Source organism: Nycticebus coucang, chromosome X (genome assembly GCF_027406575.1).
Source record: "Nycticebus coucang isolate mNycCou1 chromosome X, mNycCou1.pri, whole genome shotgun sequence".
NCBI classification, from domain to species: domain Eukaryota; kingdom Metazoa; phylum Chordata; class Mammalia; order Primates; family Lorisidae; genus Nycticebus; species Nycticebus coucang.
The window spans coordinates 88,803,101-88,824,832 of NC_069804.1; the positions used below are offsets into that span (position 1 = coordinate 88,803,101).

General features: G+C 35.1%; 1 protein-coding gene across 10 annotated transcripts in view; it reads right to left on the reverse strand.

The window, feature by feature from the left end:
- Nucleotides 1–21,732, reverse strand: part of ATRX (ATRX chromatin remodeler) — a 357,519-nt gene that overhangs the window by 183,191 nt on the left and 152,596 nt on the right. For all 10 annotated transcript variants that reach the window (XM_053579351.1, XM_053579357.1, XM_053579356.1 and 7 more), the window contains 5 exons: nucleotides 19,398–19,531; nucleotides 18,560–18,736; nucleotides 10,731–10,824; nucleotides 7,125–7,227; nucleotides 4,498–4,719 (listed from right to left, as the gene is read on the reverse strand). In XM_053579351.1, coding sequence (XP_053435326.1) covers nucleotides 4,498–4,719; nucleotides 7,125–7,227; nucleotides 10,731–10,824; nucleotides 18,560–18,736; nucleotides 19,398–19,531 — 730 coding nt within the window. The remainder of the gene's footprint in view (nucleotides 1–4,497; nucleotides 4,720–7,124; nucleotides 7,228–10,730; nucleotides 10,825–18,559; nucleotides 18,737–19,397; nucleotides 19,532–21,732) is intronic.

Sequence of the window (21,732 nt, forward strand, 5' to 3'; positions counted from 1 at the left end):
TAAGATTACAAGTATTAGCCACTGCACCAGGCTTAAAAGTATCTTTTCCAGTCAAAATGGAATGCAATTAGTAATCCATAACAAAACAATGGGGAAAAAATATGTAGAAACTAAACAAAACACTCCTAAACAACTAATAAATCAAGTAAGACATCACAAGGGATATCAGAAAATACACTGAGACAATGAAAATAAAAACAGAGAATTCAAAAACTTATGGGATACAGTAAAAGCAGCACTAAGAAGATTTATAATGGTAAATGCATACATTAGAAGAGAAGATCACAATCAATATTACAATAGTATACATGTGATGCATGTATAAAGATGGAGATTTTACATCCTTTGTATTTAACTGGATGGAAGGAAATAGAAAAAGAAGCTCAAACTAAACCCTAGCTAGAGAACAGAGGAAAAAAATACTAGAGCAGAGATTAATAAAATAATTGATGGATAAAAGAGACATATAATAAAGCAAGCACAAAAAAATGTTAACAAATGAAGAAGATAGGGTAGGTATATTAGTGTTCATTATTATAGGTCTTTATATTTACAAATATTCATAAAATTTGGGGAAAATAAAGTTTTGAAAAGGATGAGAAAATATATGCTATGTATTATTCAAAAACAAATGTACACTTAAGATTTATATATTTCACTGGAAGTAAATTTTACATAGAAAGGAAAACATGTAAAGAAATGTTGAACTCCAGATAATGGTATGCATGCTAAAGCATTTGGGTTAAATGAAATATTGGCAATTTACTTTGAAATACATATAAAGATGTACTGATGGATAGATTGATAGATAAAAAGGAATGTAACAAACCAAATATAGTAAAACATGAATGGAAAAATCTAGGAAGTGATTTCATGGAAATCACTGAAATTCTTTCAATCTTGTTGCATGCTTGAAACTTTTCATAATATATTAGAAAAGAAAGATGAAGTGGCTACATTATCATCACATAAAGTATAATTCAGATGAAGAAAAATTACCAGACATACAGAGATATAATAGATAAAGTTAATGGGTGAATTCACGAGAAAGATGTAACAATCCTAAATGTACATGTACCGTACAAAAGAACTTCAAAACATAGAGAGCAAAATTTGAGAGAACTGTAAGGAGAAAGATACATCAATAATTATAGTTGGAGACCTCAATACTCCCTAATTAGACAGAATACCATTAAAAATAGAGAAGAACTAAATATCATCAACCAACAACATAACCTAAGCAAAATGTATATACTATTTCACTCAACAACAGTAGAGTATAAACGTGGAACATCCACAAAAATAGACCACATTCTTTCTCACAGAATATTAGAAAATATCCTGAGCACAGTAAAAATGAAAACAAAATACCAAAATTTGTAAGATGCAGTGCTTAAGTAGTATTCAAAGTGGCAAATTTTATACCTTTGAATGCATATATTAAAGAAGGAAAAGCTCAAATTTACTTTCACTAGCTAGAAAAAGTAAAGCAAAAGTAAGCTCAAAGAAGGAGGAACATAATAAAAATAAGAATGAAAATCAAGGAAATAGAAAGATCAAACAATAGAAGAAAATGAGTGAAACTCCACACTGGTATTTTTGAAAAGACAAAAAAATTGCTAAACCTCTAAAGACACTAATCAAGAAGAAAAAAGATACACAAATTACAACAGAAATGAAAGACAGGACATCATGGTAGAGCCTATAAATAATAAAAGATCATGTGGGAATATCATAAACAAATTTACATGAATACATTTGATTACTTAAAAAATGAATAATTTCATTTCAATTACAATTTAGCAATTGCAAATTAGCAATTTTAAAGATAAAATTTATCAAAACAGATGTAAGGCTGAGGTGGGTGGAGGGCCTGAGCTCACAAGCTTGAGACCAGCCTTAGCCAGAGTGAGACCTTATCTCTAAAAATAGCCAGGCATTGTGATGGGCGCCTGTAGTCCCAGCTACTCAAGAGGCTGAGGCAAAAGAATTGCTTGAGCCCATTGAGGTTGCTGTGAGCTATGACATCACCGCACTCTACCGAGGGCAATAAAAGAAAACTATCTCCCAAAAAAAAACAGATCTAAGAAGAAAAGATCAAAGCAGTCCTACATGTATTAAAGAAAAATAATCTGTGTTTTTTTTTTTTTTTTTGAAAACTCCAGGCCCATTGCTTCATTGGAGTACTCAATCAAACATATAAGAAAAACTATAATATTTACCTTACAAACACTCTTTAAGAAGACGAAAAGAGGAATAATTACTTCATAGGTACAATGTACACTATTCAGATAATGATTACACTATATGTCCAGACTTTACAACTATGTACCACATCCATATAACAAAACTATTTGTATTCCCTAAATATATGAAAATAAATAAATAAAAAGATGAAAAAGGAAGTAGGAAGATCCTCTTCATTATATGAAAACAGCAGACAATGTCATAACGAGAACAGAAATCCAGCCTTCCTACTTAACAATAAAGGTAAAAATCCTGCTGAAATACTAGCAAGTGTAATACAACAATATATAAACTCTAATATACCATGACCAAGCAAGATTTAGTCTAGAAATGCAAGACTGATTTTCTGTCATTCCAAAAAATGCATTAAAGAGCATTTGAAGAAATTTAGCATCTATTTATAATTTAAAAAGAGAAATAAATGATAGATTGGGAAGAAATTAGCAAAATGATTTTTCCTTACATACAAAATGAATGTATATGTAAATATCCTAAAGAATATAGCAAAAATGTGATTAGAACTATTAAGTAAATTTAGCAAGGTCTTAAAAAACAAAGTCATACCAAGATTACTTTTAACTGCACTTTCTTTAACATCAAAAAAGTGATAAATTTAACAAAATATGTACTAGACCTATACAATTAAAATTCCAAACAGTGCAAAGAGAAATTAAAGGAGATATAAGTAGAGAGGTATATTTATGCAAAAAGACACAAAACATTGTCAAGATGTCAATTCTGGCCAATTGACCTTAAAGATTCAATACAATTCCAAGAAAAGTTCCCCCAGGACTTCTGTAAAACTTAAAAACATAATACTAAAATTTATATGGAAATGCATAGAACTGAGACTAGCCAAAATAATTCTGAAAAAAAAAAAATAAAGTTGCGAGAGCTATACCACAAAAAAAAAAAAAAAAAAAAAAAACAGATTTAAAGTACCCCTCTAAGTCTGATCAGGCCTCTAAATCCTACCACCAGTTTACAGGAAATACAGACATCAATGAAACTATACCACAGGGACACAAACACCAAAACTCAGAGTACAAATAATCTGGTTTCTAAAACAAATGAACTATGGCCAGGCATGGTGACTCACACCTGTAATTCTAGCACTTTGGGAGGCCTAGGTGGGTGAATCGCCTGAGCTCAGGAGTTCCAGACCAGCCTGAGCACAAGTGAGACCCCATTTCTAACTAAACAATACAGAAAAACTAGCCAGGTGTTATGGTGGGCACCTGTAGTCCCAGCTACTTGGAAGGCTGAGACAAGAGGATTGTTCAAACCCAGGAGTTTTAGGTTGTTGCTATGAGCTAACATGATGTCACGGCACTCTACCCAGGGCAACACAGTAAGATTCTGCCTCAAATAATAAATAAATAAAAATCCAAAAAATAAAACAAACGAACCATAAGAATGGGAGAACAAAGAGAAGTAACCATTTGTAGGAAAATTAACAAACACTAAATTTTTAATATTTTTATATTTCTATATCAATATATGGAGAAATATTTTAAAAATTTGGGATGAATACTGTAAATAAAGGTACATTTAGCTATAATTTCCCATTTTCTCTATGTATGTATGGTGACCTCTGGGTCACGCTATAGATTAAAATGGATAAGAGATATAGTATCCAAATGCAACAGAGTATGCAGCTCGACTTTGTCAGGCTCCTTATTCACACTAACTATTTTAAGAAACTGCTACTGTGTTTCTGAGGAAATAAGGAAATTATATGTAATAATGGTATTACAATAATATTTAAACGGTCCTTATCTTCTGACAATATATTCTCAACTATTTAAAGATGAAATAATATAATTTCTGAGATTTCCTTCAAAATAATATGAAGGCAGGAGAACAGATGAAATGAAACTAGCCCTGTGTTAATAACTATTGAAGTTGGTTTAATAGATACACAGAGGCTTATTATACTATTCTTTCTCCTGTTATTTAAAAATATTTATAATGAAAAGTTCATTAAATAACTGAAATCCTTTATGGATTTAAGATATAATTTTGAAACACTTTTCTATCCCAAATATAGCACAATCATTTTGGTGATAAAAGAATTAACTCTTCCCATGTACTTAAGTAAATTGTATAGCTGGGTTTTAAAGTTGCATAGACTCCTACGAATAGGAAAATACAATTAAAACTAGAAATCTGTACTCTACTCTTGAAATACTCAAATATATCTATGAAAAGTATACCTCAAATTTTAAAAATCATAAATAATTTGGTTACCTCTCTCAATTTTTCTCGCTCACGCTCCCTCTCAGCAATACGTTTTCGTCTCTCTTCTTCTTCCTTAAGAGCATTTTGTGTCTCTGTTCTTAGTTTGTCATCTTTAAGAATCTTTCGAATTTTCTTTCTGCCTTTTCCAGGAGACTTGGAATCATCATTTTCATCTTCCTCCTCCTCTTCCTCCTCCTCTTCTTCTTTTTCTTCTTCTTCTTCAGAATTACTCTAGAAAATTTAAATGATCACAGGTAAACAGTACAAAATTGTGTAATTTATTCATTTCTTATTACATTAACTACCATATCAAGAAAAGGTGGGATAAAACAAGCTGCAATCCATTAGAATTATTTACCAATAAAGGATGTTAAAAAAACAACAACAACACAATCAAAAATGGGCTAAATCCCAAAGCTGCAAATGCTGGCACAGATGTGGAGAGAAAGGAACACTTTTATACTATTGATGGAATTGCAAACTAATACAGCCTCTTTGGAAATAAGTATGGAAAATCCTCAGAGAACTCAAAATAGACCTTTCGTTTCATCCCACAATCCCATTACTAGGTATCTACCCATAAGAAAAAAATAATTTTATCATAAGGACATTTGCACTAGATTGTTTATCACAGTTCAATTTACAACCAAGTTGGAGAACATTTTCTTTAGTAAAGTATCAAAGGAATGGAAAAGCAAGTGCCCAATATATTTAACACTAATATGAATCTAGTAAACGAACAAATACACCCCCACATAAGAGAAATACTCAAATTCATGGTGGGGGAGGGGAAAGAGGAAGGGAAATTAGAGTACTCTCATCTAATGGGCACAATGTAAGGGTATATAGCACACCTGCTGGGTGAGGGGCACAATTATCACAGAGACCTTACCTAACAAACACAAACACTGTAACCTAATCATTTGTACCCTTCACAGTAATCTGAAATTTAAAAAAAAAAATGAGCTAAGGACTAGAATAGACAATTCTCAAAAGAAGATTTACAAATGGCTAATAAAAACATAAAATGATGCTGAACACTACTAGCGAGGTAAAGGCGAATCAAAACCACAATGAAGTAACATTTTATACCTATTAAGATGCTTATTATTAAAAAACCAAAAAGAAAAAAAGAAAGTAAGGATGTAGAAAAATCAGAACATTGCTGGTAGAAATGTTAAATGCTACACCCACAATATATACTTTAAAGAATTAAAAGCAGGGACTCAGATATTTGTACAATCATATTCACAGTAGCATTACCCAAAATACCCAAAAGGTTGAAACAACCCAAACGTCCATCAAAAGATGAATGGATATATAAAATGTGGTAAACACATACTATTGAGTATTATCTAGTCTTAAAAAGGAATGAAATTCTAATATATGTTATAACATAGATGAACGTTGAAAATATTCTATCAATAAAATAAGCTACCCACAAAAGAACAAATATTTCTATTCCATTTATATGATTTACTTAAAATAGACAAATTAATAGAGGCAAAAATGAAAACAGAGGTAACCTGGGGATGGGGGACAAAAGAAAATGGGGAATTAATGAGAAAAGAGTTTCTGCCTGTGAATGTAACTAAAACCACTGAACTGTATACTTTAAAATGTTCAAAAATTTCTTTTCTTTAAGAGATATCTCTGTGAACCAGGCTGGAATGCAGTGGCACTGCCATAGCTCAAATGAAACCTTTAAGATCAGGGCTCAAACAATCTTCCTGCCTCAATCTCCTAAGTAGCTGGGACTATATGCATGCAACACTAAGCCAGGCTTTTTTTTTTTTTTTTTTTGAGACAGAGTCTCACTATATCATCCTTGGTAGAGTGCCATGGCACACAGCTCACAGCAACCTCAAACTCTTGGGCTTAAGAGATTCTCTTGCCTCAGCCTCCTAAGTAGCTGGGACTACAGGTACTTGCATTAATGCCAAGCTATTTTTTGTTGTAGTTGTCATTGTTGTTTAGCTGGCCTGGGCTGGATTCAAACTCGCCACCCTCAGTGTATGTGGCTGGCATGGTAACCACTGTGCTACAGGCGCCGAGCCAATGTTTTTATGTTTTAATAGAGACAAGGTCTCACTATATTGCCCAGGCTGGTCTCAAATGCCTGGCCTCAAGCAATCCTCCTGTCATCTCCACCCACATTAGTAAGATTATAGGCATGAACCACCGAGCTTAGCCAAAAAATAACACTCTTCCAAAAGAGAATTATGTTGACAGAATAAAACATATTTACACACGCTTTTTAATGTAAACCTGCTTCCACACAAGAAACTCAAATTGGTTAAGTGCATTGTCAGAAAAAATTTATTCACATATACGTGATCATTAATGTTTTATGTCGTCAGAAAACACAACACTTCACATCACTTCCACAGCCTTATCAATCTAAAATAATGTATTAGAATGGTTTGAAATTTCCATTAGAAATTAATGTACAGAAAAAAATAATGCTCAAGTCTATACTTCTATCTATTTAGAGATTTAATAAACCAATCCTTCCACAAGTGTAAAATGTAAATGAACCAGCAGAATGTTAATGAATGGAACACAGAAGTTGCAACATACTACTATAGTGTACTATACCAGTTATAATTCAAGCCTATGGTAACCATTATTATTACCTTGTTTTCACTGGATAAATCTTCTTGAACTTTAATACGTCGTCTTTTCTTTTTCTGTTTATAACTCCGTTGATTTTCTTCCAATTCTGCTTTCTTTGCAGACCTTAAGAAAATTCAAAACACAAAATAAAATACTTCATGATGAATTTCCATCAATGAATTATGCGTTGTTTTAAAACCGTCCAACTTTTGGGTACATTCCTAAAAACAAACAGGCAAAAAAAGCGAGGTATGGTGGCTCATGCCTTTAATCCTAGCACCCTGGGAGACTAAAGCCAAATTGTTTGAGGTAAAGAGCTCAAGACCAGCCTGAGCAAAAAAGGAAGATGCCTTCTCTACAAAACATATAAAAGTATTAGCTGGGCACAGGTAGTGCATTCCTATACCCCCAGCTACTCAGGAGGCTGACGCAGGAGGAATGCTTGAGCCTAGGAGTTTGAGATTGCAATGAACCATAATGGTGCCACTATACTCTAGTCTGGGCAAAACAGTACAGTGACACCCTGTCTGGGGGAAAAAAACCCCACAGCCACAAACAAATTTGGTAGATTCAAAACAGATATTCTAGCAGAAGTCTAACCCTCAATTTCAATCCAGTGATCAACCTTTTAAGGTATACAGAGAGGTAGGTTTGGTATATGAGTAGTAAGACAGAGGAAGGGACTTTATGACTCTTCTTCTAGTGAGAAATATAAATGGCCAACATACATATAAAAAACATTCACCATCACTAAAAAAAGCAGACTGAAAAAGATGAATACTATTTTCTTCATAATAGATGACAGAGACATAAATAAAAGAACAGCAAAACTTTTGGTGAGGAAAAGAATTTCTGGCCTCAGAAATTAGTACACAAGGCTTGGCATCTGTAGCTCAGTGGCTAGGGCGCCAGCCACATACACTGAAGCTGGCAGGTTCAAATCCAGCCCGGGAATGCCAAACAACAATGACAACTACAACCAAAAAATAGCCAAGCGTTGTGGTGGGCACCTGTAGCCCCAGCTACTTGGGAGGCTGAGGTAAAAGAATCGCTTAAGCCCAAGAGTTGGAGGTTGCTGTGATGCCACGGCACTCTACTCAGGGCAACAAAGTGAGACTCTGTCTTAAAAACAAAAAAAAAAAAAAAAAAACAGAAATTAGTACACAAAACTACATTAATCCAGACCAAAAAATTAGAAAATAACCAATGTTTGTAAGAATGTCAACAAAGTAGAACCCTTGTACACTACTGGTAAAAATACAAAATGATACAGTTGTTATGAAATACAGTATAGCAGAGTTCCTCAAAAAATTAAAAATAAAAGCACCACACTATCCAACTCCATTTCTGCATATATACTCAGAAGAATTAAAAGCAGGGACTTTAAAATTCACACACCCACATTCACAGAGGCATTATTCACAAGAGCTAAAGGGTAAAAGCAACCCAAATGTTCATCAAGAGATGAATGCATAAACACAATGTAGTACTTTGCATCAGTATTCAGCTTTAAGGAGGATAAAAATTAGGCCAGGCTCGGTGGCTCATGCCTGTAATCCTAGCACTCTGGGAGGTCCAGGCGGGTGGATTGCTTGAGACCAGCCTGAGCAAGGGCAAGACTCCATCTCTACTAAAAATAAAAAAACTGAGGTAAGATGATCGCTTGAGCCCAAGAGTTGGAGGTTGCTATGAGCTATGACGCCACAGCACTCTACTCAGGTCCACAGCTTGAAACTCTCTTTAAAAAAAAAAACAAAAAAAAAGGGCGGCGCCTGTGGCTCAAAGGGGTAGGGCACAGGCCGCATATGCCAAAGGTGGCAGGTTCAAATCCAGCCCCACCAAAAAAAAAAAAAAGGATAAAAATTGACACATACTACAACACAGATGAAATTTAACAACGTGATGCTATGTAAAATAAGCCAGTCGTAAAAAGACAAATACTGTATGATTCTACATATATGAAGTTCCTAGAATAATAAAATTCATAGACACAAAACAGAATGGTGGTTGCCAGGAGCTGCAAGAAGGAGCAAAAGGGAAGCAGCTGTTTAATGAGTATAGCATTTCAACTTTGCAAGGTAAAAAGTTTTTAGAGATTTGTTGCAAAAAACTGCAAATGTATTTAATACTACTATATTATACTCTTTAAAATGAATAAAATGGTAAAATTTTATGCTATGTGTATTTTACCACCATTAAAAAAGTAATGAAGTACTGATATAGGCTACAACATGGATGAACTGTAAAAATACTACGTTAAATGAAAGAATCCATTCATAAAAAGACACATATTAGGGCCAGGCACAGTGGTTCACACCTGTAATCCTAGCACTCCAGGAGGCCAAGGCAGGTGGACTGCATGAGCTCACAGGTTCAAGACCAGCCCCAGCCAAAGAAAGACCTCTCAAAAATAGCCGGACATTGTGGCGGGCACCTGTAGTCCCAGCTAATTGAAGGCTGAGACAAGTGAATCACTTGAGCCCAAAAGTTTGAGGTTGCTGTGAGCTGTGATGCCATAGCACTCTACTGGGGGCAACAAAGTGAGACTCTGTCTGAGAAAAAAATCAAAAAAATAAAAAAGGACACACATCATATGAATTGATTCATATGCAATGTCCAGAATAGGCAAATCCACAGAGATGGAAAGTATATTAGTATTTGTTAGGGGATGAGGGCAGGGAGAATGGGAAAAGACTGCTAATATGTAGGGGTTGTTAAAATGTTCTAAAGTTATACAGTAGCATGGGCTGCACGACTTTGTTAATATTCTAAAGACCACTGTGTTCTGCCCTTTAAAATATTGAATTTCATATTTTGTGAATTATGTTTCAGTTTTTAAAAACTATTATTGTATTTCATTACTTTATATTTCCCAAAGTATAATATGTTACTATACTTTCAAGCACAATTTGTTAAGTAAAAAATCTCAAATGTTTTAAAACTTACAAGTGCAGATAGACATCTACATAGACATACACACCCATACTAATAAAAACACAAATAGAATGTTCATTTGATAAATTGCAGAAGGATTATGTCATTCTAGGGGGAATTAAAAAATCTTAGAATGGTTAGCATTATCTAAAATACTATGCTAAGAAAGAAGCCAAATTAAAAAAAAACTGGAAATCAAGACCAGTAACTGCATATATTGTAAGAACAAACACAATTTTATTACTAAATTAAGACCAACAATTAGCATTCATTGATAACTTACTATTTTACATGTACAGTCTCATTTTATGTGTACGATAGTCAGTAAATATATTATAATCTTCCATTATGCAGATGAGGAAACTGAGGCATACAGTATATATTACACACAGAAAGCAGTAAGTTAGATTGAGGCAGTTTGGCTCCAGAGGCCCATAACAACCAGAAATTAGATACAGGAGTGTTTTTGCACACTGAAAATCCACCCAAGTTAGAACATAACAATTCAACTATACATAAGATATGCTTATACACTTCTTAAATTAGTAATTTTAACAATTAGTTTTAAGTCAAAACATTATAAATTCCACTAACTTAATTTCATTGGTAAAGTAAAAATTCTACAAATAAAGTAAAGGAATAGTCATTTGGATTAATTCCTAAAATGTTTAAAAAAGTAATTTAATACTTACCTTGTTCTGGGCCGCTGTTCATCTTCAGATTCACTAACTTCTTCACTAACTCCTGATTCCTGAAAATCAGAATCTTCTGAATCTTCACTGCTCACTTGAATTAAAAAAAAAAACTAATTATTAAATGTTTTCAAAAAATAACACAATTCATTTAATTTGCCAATAACTTCATATTAAAATGTAGGATATTATAAGAACATCAGCACTATATATGTGAATGGACACTACATCATATGACTTAAATGGCATCTATAAATATAATTCAAGTATATTCTAAATATAATTATAAAATTAAGGTTCTAAAAAAACAAAAAACCAAATAAACAAAAAACAATAAAAAAAAGAAAAAGAAAAAATATGGTTCTAAATTAAATGTAAGTATTCAACTGCATATGGACTGACAAAATGAGACTAAATTACTGATTAATAAAATATGCAATTAATTACTGAAAGTAAATTAAAGAAGAAGTCTGCCTATTCAAAACTAGCAAAGTATTCTGGCCAAGACTAAGTAAGATGATTATAATTTTTTTTTTTTTTTTTGGCTGGGGCTGGGTTTGAACCTACCACCTCCAGCATATGGGGCCAGTGCCCTACTCCTTTGAGCCACAGGAGCCGCCCTGTAAGATGATTATAGATTCTACCCTCCAATGATGACAACTAAAACTATGGATAAAATACATAAAGAAACAATCTAAGGGCTCTTAAAGGGAAACAAGAGGAGGCACAGCAGGGATTGAAATCAAAACTTGAGTAATAACTCCTCTATACTTGGAGAAGGTGGGGCAGCTGTCAGTGCCCTTGGTTATTTTCCCCCTTTGTTTCTTGGCTTTGACTGGAAGGCAGGCTGAATTCTATTAAGTATGCAGAGAGTGCTGAGAGCAAACTGGAAGAAACCCCCTCTTTTTAGCCGTACCACTAGGAAAAGGGGGCCCTACGTGTCACTAGAATATGAGGGTAATCTTTAATTTTGTTTTTCTTTCTCATTTCTGAAAAAGAAATGAGAAATACCACAATTGCCATGCTGACAAAGACATAAAACTCCAGGAGAAAGGCTCGGCAACTGTAGCTCAAGCAGCTAAGGCACCAGCCACATACACCAGAGCTGGTGGGTTCGAATCCAGCCTGGGCCTACCAAACAACAATGACAACTACACCCAAAAAATAGCTGGATATTGTGGCGGGCGCCTGTAGTCCCAGCTACTTGGGAGGCTGAGGCAAGAGAAGCACTTAAGCCCAGGTGATGGAGGTTGCTGTGAGCTGTGATGCCACAGCACTCTACCTAGGGTGACCGCTTGAGGCTCTGTCACAAGAAAAAAAAAAACAACTCCAGGAGAAGATCCATCTTTCTGGGCAGAAGAAGTAGGGAAGGGAAAATACAAGATGAGCCTAGAACTTCTATCTCATTGTACCAGAAAATAAAACAGTGCTCAAACAACGATGGACACATGTTAAAAGGACACAGGATGCAACCTGAAGGAACTCCCAATAGCCACAGTTGCAAAAAACTGGGTACATGCAGTGGCTCATTCCCGTAATCCCAACACTTTGGAAGGACTGAGATGGGAGGATCACTTGAAGCTAGGATTTCTAGACCAGTCTGGGAAACATAGCAAGATCCCATCTCTATTAAAAAAAAAAAAAAAAATACAAAAATTAGCCAGGTGTGGTGATGCATGCCTATAGTCCCAGCTGCTTAGGAGGCTGAGACAGGAAAATCACCTAAGCTCATTGCAGTGAGCTATGATTGTGCCACTGCATTCTAGCCCAGGTAACAGACCAAGATCCTATCTCTTAAAAAAAAAAAAAAAAAAGGCTCAGGGGCAGCACCTGTGACTCAAAGGAGTAGGGCGCTGGCCCCATATACTGGAGGTAGTGGGTTCAAACCTGGCCCCAGCCAAAAATTACAAAAAAAAAAAAAAAAAAAGCTGGAACAATGGAATAATTTGAGCAATGAAAAATGTAACAATATTGGATTACAACTCACAAAATAAAAATCTATAAGTCCATAGTGACAGAAATAATGCAATCAATAAATGGTGTATTAAATAGCTCTCCCAACGGCAAATAACAAAGTAGTAAAAGCTTCAGGCAAGATGGATACTAAAATTAGTGGGCTTAAGGATAAAAATAAATGTGATATTTGCAGTCTCAAAGAATCTCCCCATAAAATATTCATTAAATACAAATAGAAAAATAACATCTTTTTCTTTGTACTGGAAAAAAGCAACAGATACCAACTCAACCAAGTAATCAAGGTTAACAATAAGATTAATAAGACATATTGATATCATATACTTTTGATATGTACTGAAAAGAACACATCATTTCTGAGATATTCTTGTCAAAATGCATAATAACCTTACTTAAATCATGAAAAAACATTAGACAACTACATAGCAAGAAACATTTGAGGCCTTTTTGCCAACTTGCCCTCGTAGTGGAGGCCCATTCCCTGTCTATGGTGAATGTATTCTGCTTTGAAGGTTTCTTATTTTGTAAGCCTTTCTCTTCCTCAATAAACTTTGTTTCATGCTTGCCTTAAAAAAAAGAAATAGTTGAGAAAATAATAGATCAATACTCTTCACAAGTGTCACGGTCAAGAAAGAAAAGACTGAGGACCTCTCAGACTGGAGCAGATTAAGAAGAAATTACAGGGCGGCGCCTGTGACTCAAGGAGTAGGGCGCCAGCCCCATATACTGGAGGTGACGGGTTCAAACCCAACCCTGGCTAAAAAAACTGCAAAAAAAAAAAAAAAGGAAGATATTACAAATGAATGCAATGTGGGGTTTTGGATTAGATCCTGCAGCAGAAAAAGGACATTAGTGGGAAACCTAATGGCATTTGAATAAAATCTGTTGTTTACTTCAGAGGTCAGAAAACATTTATGCAAAAAGCTTAATATCCAACTTCTTTACCTCATTGATTTATTTCAAGTGGTTCAATACTATTAGAATAGTAACATCAAATCTTACTGCTAATTCACACGTAGACTGAGATAGATTTACTTCCACTATAGCTTTCAGTTCATCATTAGTGTATTCACCTTAATCTGAGGTTGCCCACATGGCTCATTTTCAAGATTATAATCACCAGAATGGAACTTCTCAGACCATCAACCTACTGTGTCAAATCCAATGCTCTGCATTGGTTACATGAAGGATCTCATATTTGAAAATGAAATGAATTTTTTACTTATCCACAGTTTCACAAAAATTGCTCTTAAAAATTTGAAAGATAATCACAAGCCAAAACATGCATTTGAAAATGTGAGGCTGTACCTTCATTAATAATAAAAATAAGAAGTGTCAAAGTGCAGTATCAGAGATATCAACTGTTAAACTTGTTACTTAAGGAAATTGGATATTTCATACTCAATAACCTAAATAACAATGTCAATGTACTTAATACCACTGAATTTTACATTTAAAAATTATTACAATGGTGAATTTTATGTTATGTATATTTTACAATAAAAAAATTGCTAAGCAACTGTGAAATTGGGAGACCATCCAAAACACATTTTGATATGTGTGCCACATGCACACACAAATCCTGCAATTAAGTAAAATTTTAAGTTTAGTGTTAATTTTTCACTCAAAATTTAATTTAAAAAAATTTTCAAACCTACCAAAAACTTGGAAGAATTGTTGAATGAACACTTATATCTCTTCTCTTAAATTCACTCTTTTTTTTTTTTTTTTTTTTTGTAGAGACAGAGTCTCACTTTATCGCCCTCGGTAGAGTGCCATGGCATCACACAGCTCACAGCAACCTCCAACTCCTGGGCTGAAGCAATTCTCTTGCCTCAGCCTCCCTAGTAGCTGGGACTACAGGTGCCCGCCACAACGCCCAGCTATTTTTTGGTTTGCAGTTCAGCCGGGGCCGGGTTTGAATTTGCCACCCTCGGTATATGGGGCCGGTGCCTTACTGACTGAGCCACAGGCACTCATTTTTATAGTATGCCACATTGACTTTTTCTCTCTACGCATGTCCTTTTTTATGTTGAACCATTTGAAATTGAGACATCATGACACTGTACCCCTAAGCATAAGGATACTGCCCTACATAACTAAACACCATTAGTAGACATTAAAAAATAATATTAATATCATATAATATAAAGGTAATATTTAAAGTTTCAAAATTGTCACTAAAACGATTTTATAAAATTTTTCCAAATTAGGAGAAAATTAAATACTTTGTTCTTATACCTCTTTAATGCATTTCAATTTAATTTTAACTTAATGATTAGACTTAATAAATAAGGTATTCTCTTTTGATTTTTTTCCCCATCTCCCAATTCAAGTTTCCAAACAATATGGGGACACTAGTTCATAAAACCTGAAAATCATGTAACTTCAAATGTACTATCAATCACGTTAGACACATAAATATGATGGGATTTTAAGAGTTTACTCTGTCCTATACAAATAACAGAAACACTTGGGTAATAAATTATCCACAGAAGTAGGCAGTAGAAAAACAGATCACAGAAAACTTGGGTTTTAATAAAATCTCAAATGTAATTATCTATATATTGAGCTAAGTCTTAGAGGCAATATCAGTATCACTCCTTTAGTTGAAGATGAACAGGAATATATTTTGTTACATATAAACTATAAAATTATTAAGTTTCTTTTAGAATCTGCAAGAAGAGCTTGTAGTTATGCTGTAAAGAAATTTAAACATTCAAAAAATGACATACTATTATTTATTTATAAATATGAAAATGTCCATGACACATTAACTGCATGTGTGTGGGGGGGGGAGGAATTCCTCCACCTCTTTAATAGAGAACTCTTTCTCAAAAGCCCAATACATGTTTAGGATTCAAAGATTCTTTCTTTAGCCCTCCATTTTCAAAATCTGACAGCTCTGATGAACAACCTGAACTATTTTTGTGGCATTATACATATACCATGACAACTCTAAAAACCTGACAATCATCCTAGACTTTTCCCTTGGTATCATTTAAGAAGACCTAGTAGTTCTACCTCCTGTATGAACCAGGTCAACCTTCCTCTTCTCCAATAACCCCACTTGGCGTCAACTCTACCAATACCTTCCAAATAGATTTAATCCTTTCAGTCTCACTGAATAACAAGCAACTAATATGATCACATTGTATCTTTGATTAAAGCTTTTTGACAGGGAAAAAAGTGGTCACACTGAGTTTGGGATTCTTGGGTAGAAGTAATAAACATCCTTTTCCTTGATTGGGATGTCCTCTTTGTGTGTTCATTAAGCTGTCCACTTATATGCACTTCTTTTTATGTGTAGAATACTTCAAATAAAAGGATATTTTTGCCCATGATCACATTAATGTACACAGCTATGTTTTAATAAAAAAAAAGTTAAAAAAAAAAATCCTTTTCTTTTTTTTTTAAGTGATGTTGGCCAGGTGAGGTGGTTCCCACCTATAATCCCAGTACCTTGGGATGCTGACATAGGAGGACTGCTTGAGACCAGGAGTTCCAAACCAGCCTGGGCAACACAGTGAGACCCTATTTTTCACAAAAATAATTTTTAAAATTTAGCTGGTTACCCTCAATGAATCCCCAATAATAAAAAAAAAGTACAAAAAAAAATTAGCTGGGTATGGTGGAAGGCACCTATAGTCCCAACTCCTTGAGAGGCTGAGGTGGGAGGATTGCTTAAGCCTAGATGTTGAGATTATAGTCAGTTCTGATTGTGCCACTGCACTCCATCCTGGGCAATAGAGCAAGACACTGTCTCAAAAAAAAAAAAAAAAGTAGTGGCATTCCTCTTGGAATATACTAAAAACTATTACACTGTACATTGTGAATGGGTGAATTGCATGGTTTATGAGTTATATCTCAATATATCTGTTAAAGTTTAAAAATAAATATAATAATAATAAAAACTTTTCAATGATTCTCCAGGCTTCAGAGCCTATTGTACTTCTCAAACACATCTAAAAATGCTTTCCTATTCCTAGTGGCAAAGAACAGTTCATCTGCCTTCAGGGGATGGATAGTATGTATAGTCTTTAGAATCTGTCCAAAAAAAGCAAGAAATAAATTTGAATTTTGTTACCCAAAATTCTTGGGAAAATGTATTTTCTTTGCCCAAAACATGATTATTTGATATAGAAAAGCTCTTCCCCAAATCTCAGATCAAATACATAGAACCTATAAAGAGAGGTACCCCTTGGTATACTACCAAGGACTCCATTTTGAGTAACACAGGCTTACAATGGTCTCCAAAATCGAGTCTCTGTCTTATAGGCCCAGCCTTACCTCCTATGAGGTCCTTTCCCTATTCTTACCGATAGTCTAGCTTATACCATTTTAAGTTTACCCCCTTCACCACATGCCAAACATTTTATACAGGCTTATACATTATTTTGTCCTGTCTGTACTGTAAATCTTCATAACACATCTACCTGTTCCCCATTTGAAATTTTATTTCCTTGGTGAAACCTTTACTTTTCATGAAGGCTTCTCTAAGGATATCACTCATTCCGCAAGAAGCTAAAGAAATCCTCCTTTGTGCCACACTATATAATTCTTCTGTTACATGATTTGCCCTTCACAGTGCTATAATTTTTTACAATATAAATGTAAATAATTCTTACTAACCCAGTAACTACCAAAGCTAGTTAAAGATCAGAATCACTGAGATGTTTTTAAAACATTTTGATACCTAGGGCCCGTAACAATTTATTATGATATAATCAGCTTGGGACGGAGCCCAGTCATACGTATTTTAAAACTTCCCAACTGATTCACGTGTGTAGCCAGGTTGAAAACCACTGTACCGGGCGGTGCCTGTGGCTCAGTCGGTAGGGCACCGGCCCAATATACAGAGGGTGGCGGGTTCAAACCCAGCCCCGGCCAAACTGCAAAATAGCCGGGCGTTGTGGCGGGCGCCTGTGGTCCCAGCTACTCGGGAGGCTGAGGCAAGAGAATGGCTTAAGCCCAGGAGTTGGAGGTTGCTGTGAGCCGTGTGATGCCACGGCACTCTACCGAGGGCGGTACAGTGAGACTCTGTCTCTACAAAAAATAAATAAATAAATAAATACTTTTCGTGTCAGCTCGGCGCCTGTAGCTCGAGCGGCTAAGGCACTGGCCACATACACCAGAGCTGGTAGGTTCAAATCCAGCCCAGGCCTGCAAAACAACAATGACAACTACAACCAAAAACTGGCTGGGCGTTGTGGTGGGTGCCTGTAGTCCCAGCTACTTAGGTGGCTGAGGCAAGAGAATCACTTAACCCCAGGAGTTGGAGGTTGCTGTGAGCTGTGATGCCATAGCGCTCTACGCAAGGCGACAGCTTGAGGCTCTGTCTCAAAAAAAAAAAAAAATTTTTTTTTTTTCATGTCAACTAGGTTTCTGTGTTATCTTCTCATTCTAAATGTGTTTGTTTTGAGACAGAGTCTCATTCTATTGCCCAGGCTGGCATGTGGTGTATGATCATAGTGCACTGTAACGTTGAATTTCTGGGCATGAGATATTCGGCCTCCTTAGTAACTAGGACCATAAGTACATGCCACAATGTCCAGCTAATTTCTTTGTAGAGTCAAGGTCTCACTATGTTGCCCAGCCTGGTCTGGAACTCCTGACTTAAAACAATCCTCATACCTCAGTTTTCCAAAATGCTGAGATTACACACATGAATCACAGCTCCTGGACCACTCTAAATTCTTTATTTCACTCTCCTGTAAGAGAATAGTTGTTTCCAGTACACTGATAGTCACTTAATACAGATGGTCAATTGTTTGAGCAAATATACCTCTATTTCATTACTATAATTAGTTTATAAAACCAGTATATTCCTTACTTTCAGAATTAAAATGTCTTACCCTTCCTTCTATTTCGGCCTTTGGCTTCTTTATGGTCTTTAGACTTTGTCCTTTTTTCTTCTCCAGATTCTCCATCACTCACAGTCAGTTTGTGCCTCAAAAGCCTATGTCTGTATCTTGGCTTCTTAGATTCTTCAGAATCTGAATCTGATTCAAAATTAACTTGACTTTTTGTGTCTAAATAAAGAAAATAAATCAATAAAACCCTTCTATTCACCTTTTCCCTTTAAAATGCTTTAGAAAACCGTTTTTTCTATTGACAATTACCATAATTTATGAGAAAAATCAAAGCTGCGCATATACCTTGGTATCACTGGTGATGTCAAGTAACTTACACATAAGACTTGATATATTACTATTATTAAATATTGACCAAATATCACCAATACACATTCATAGAATTTTTGTAAGGTATAAAATATTTTTCTTTAAAAATTATCTGTTTCTTGGCAATAACTGATAAAATTAGAGTAAAAAAACTTCCACAATTATTACAAGAGTCTCAAAAGGAGTCATGGTAATAAAGTGTTACACAATTTTTTTTTTGAGACAGAGTCTCACTATGTCACACTCGGTAGAGTGCCATGGCATCACAAATGCCCAGCTATTTTTTTGTTGCAGTTGTCATTGTTGGTTAGCTAGCCCAGGCCAGGTTCAAACCCACCAGCCTCGGTGTATGTGGCCGGCGCTGTAACCACTATACTACAGGCCCTGAGCCAATGTTCAACAATTTTTAATAAATTCTAAATGCACATATTAAGGGTTTCTTGGTCAGACATTTTTCAAAGACTGAACTGCTAAAGGAATCATATTAACATCTTCTCTTTGGGGAACTTACCCTCAGCTGCTGTGTTTTCTTCATTTTGTTTTCCAATTCTTTTTTTCCCTTCTTCTGGTTCATCATCTGAGGATCCATCCTCATCAGAGGAAAGATTGGCTTTAATTTCTTCTAAAAGCATCTTTTTGGCAATTCTTGAGAGGAAAAAAAAATTAAACATATTTGGATGTGAAGTTAATCAAATTAAAAACAAAAAACAGAATTCTCTGTATCACAACAGAAATAAATGTGCCAATAGATTTTATATTATAAATAAAAGGTTAGCAAAACGTTTTAATCTAAGATATAAACAAAAATTTTTGCAAATGTTCTTTCTATTCATCATTTCTCAATTCTATACAATTCCACAATATATTGAGAAATGTGAAGGACATTTTCTGTTGACTATTTTGATGAATTACAATTTGATGCTAGATAATCTTTCTTTTTTTTATTAAATCATAACTGTATACATTGATATGATCATGGGGCATCATACACTCGCTTCATAAACCATTTGACACATTTTTATCACAGTGGTTAACATAGCCTTTCTGGCGTTATCTCAGTTACTGTGCCAAAACATTTACATTCTACATTTACCAAGTTTCGCAAATACCCCTGTAAGATGCACCACAGGTGTGATCCCACCGATCCCCCTCCCTCTACCCAGCCCCCATTCCCACTTCCCCTATTGTTAAGTTGTAGCTGGGTTATAGCTTTCATGTGAGAGTCCCAAATTAGTTTCATAGTAGGGCTGTGTACATTGGGTACTTTTTCTTCCATTCTTGGGATACTTTACTAAGAAGAATATGTTCCAGCTCCATCCATGTAAACATGAAAGAGGTAAAGTCTCCATCTTTCTTTAAGGCTGCATAGTATTCCATGGTATACATATACCACAATTTATTAATCCATTCGTGGATCGATGGGCACTTGGACTTTTTCCATGACTTAGCTATTATGAATTGGGCTGCAATAAACATTCTGGTACAAATATCTTTGTTATGTTGTGATTTTTGGTCTTCTGGGTATATGCCCAGCAGAGGAATTACAGGATTGAATGGCAGATCTATTTTTAGATCTCTGAGTGTTCTCCATATATCTTTCCAAAAGGAATGTATTAATTTGCATTCCCACCAGCAGTGCAGAAGTGTTCCCTTTTCTCCGCATCCACGCCAACATCTCTGGTCTTGAGATTTTGTGATATAGGCTAGTCTCATTGGAGTTAGATGATATCTCAAAGTAGTTTTGATTTGCATTTCTCTGATGATTAAAGATGATGAGCATTTTTTCATATGTCTGAAGGCCGTGCGCCTGTCTTCTTCAGAGAAGTTTCTCTTCAAATCCCTTGCCCAGCCTGCGATGGGATCCCTTGTTTTTTTCTTGCTGATGCGTTTGAGTTCTCTGTGGATTCTGGTTAAAGCAGTTAAGGACTCTATCCCATTCACAGTAGTACCAAAGAAGATGAAATATTTGGGAATTTACCTAACAAAAGACGTGAAAGATCTCTATAAAGAGAACTATGAAACTCTAAGAAAAGAAATAGCTGAAAATGTTAACAAATGGAAAAACATACCATGCTCATGGCTAGGAAGAATCAACATTATCAAAATGTCCATACTACCCAAAGCAATATATAATTTCAACGCACTCCCTATTAAAGCTCCATTGTCATATTTTAAAGATCTTGAAAAAACATTACTTCGTTTTATATGGAATCAGAAAAAACCTCGAATAGCCAAGACATTACTCAGAAACAAAAACAAAACAGGAGGAATCACACTACCAGACCTCAGACTTTACTACAAATCGATAGTGATCAAAACAGCATGGTATTGGCACAAAAACAGAGAAGCAGATATCTGGAACAGAATAGAGAACCAAGAGATGAATCCAGCTACTTACCGCTATTTGATTTTTGACAAGCCAATTAAAAACATTCAGTGGGGAAAAGATTCCCTATTTAACAAATGGTGCTGGGTGAACTGGCTGGCAACCTGCAGAAGACTGAAATTGGACCCACACCTTTCACCATTAACTAAGATAGACTCTCACTGGATTAAAGAGTTAAACTTAAAACATGAAACTATAAAAATACCAGAGGAGAATGCAGGGAAAACCCTTGAAGAAATTGGTCTGGGTGAGTATTTCATGAGGAGAACCCCCCGGGCAATTGAAGCAGCTTCAAAAATACACTACTGGGACTTGATCAAACTAAAAAGCTTCTGCACAGCTAAGAACACAGTAAGCAGAGCAAGCAGACAGCCCTCAGAATGGGAGAAGATATTTGCAGGGTATATCTCTGATAATCTTTCAATCCTATATTTGCTTTACTGCCGTCATCCAACAGCTA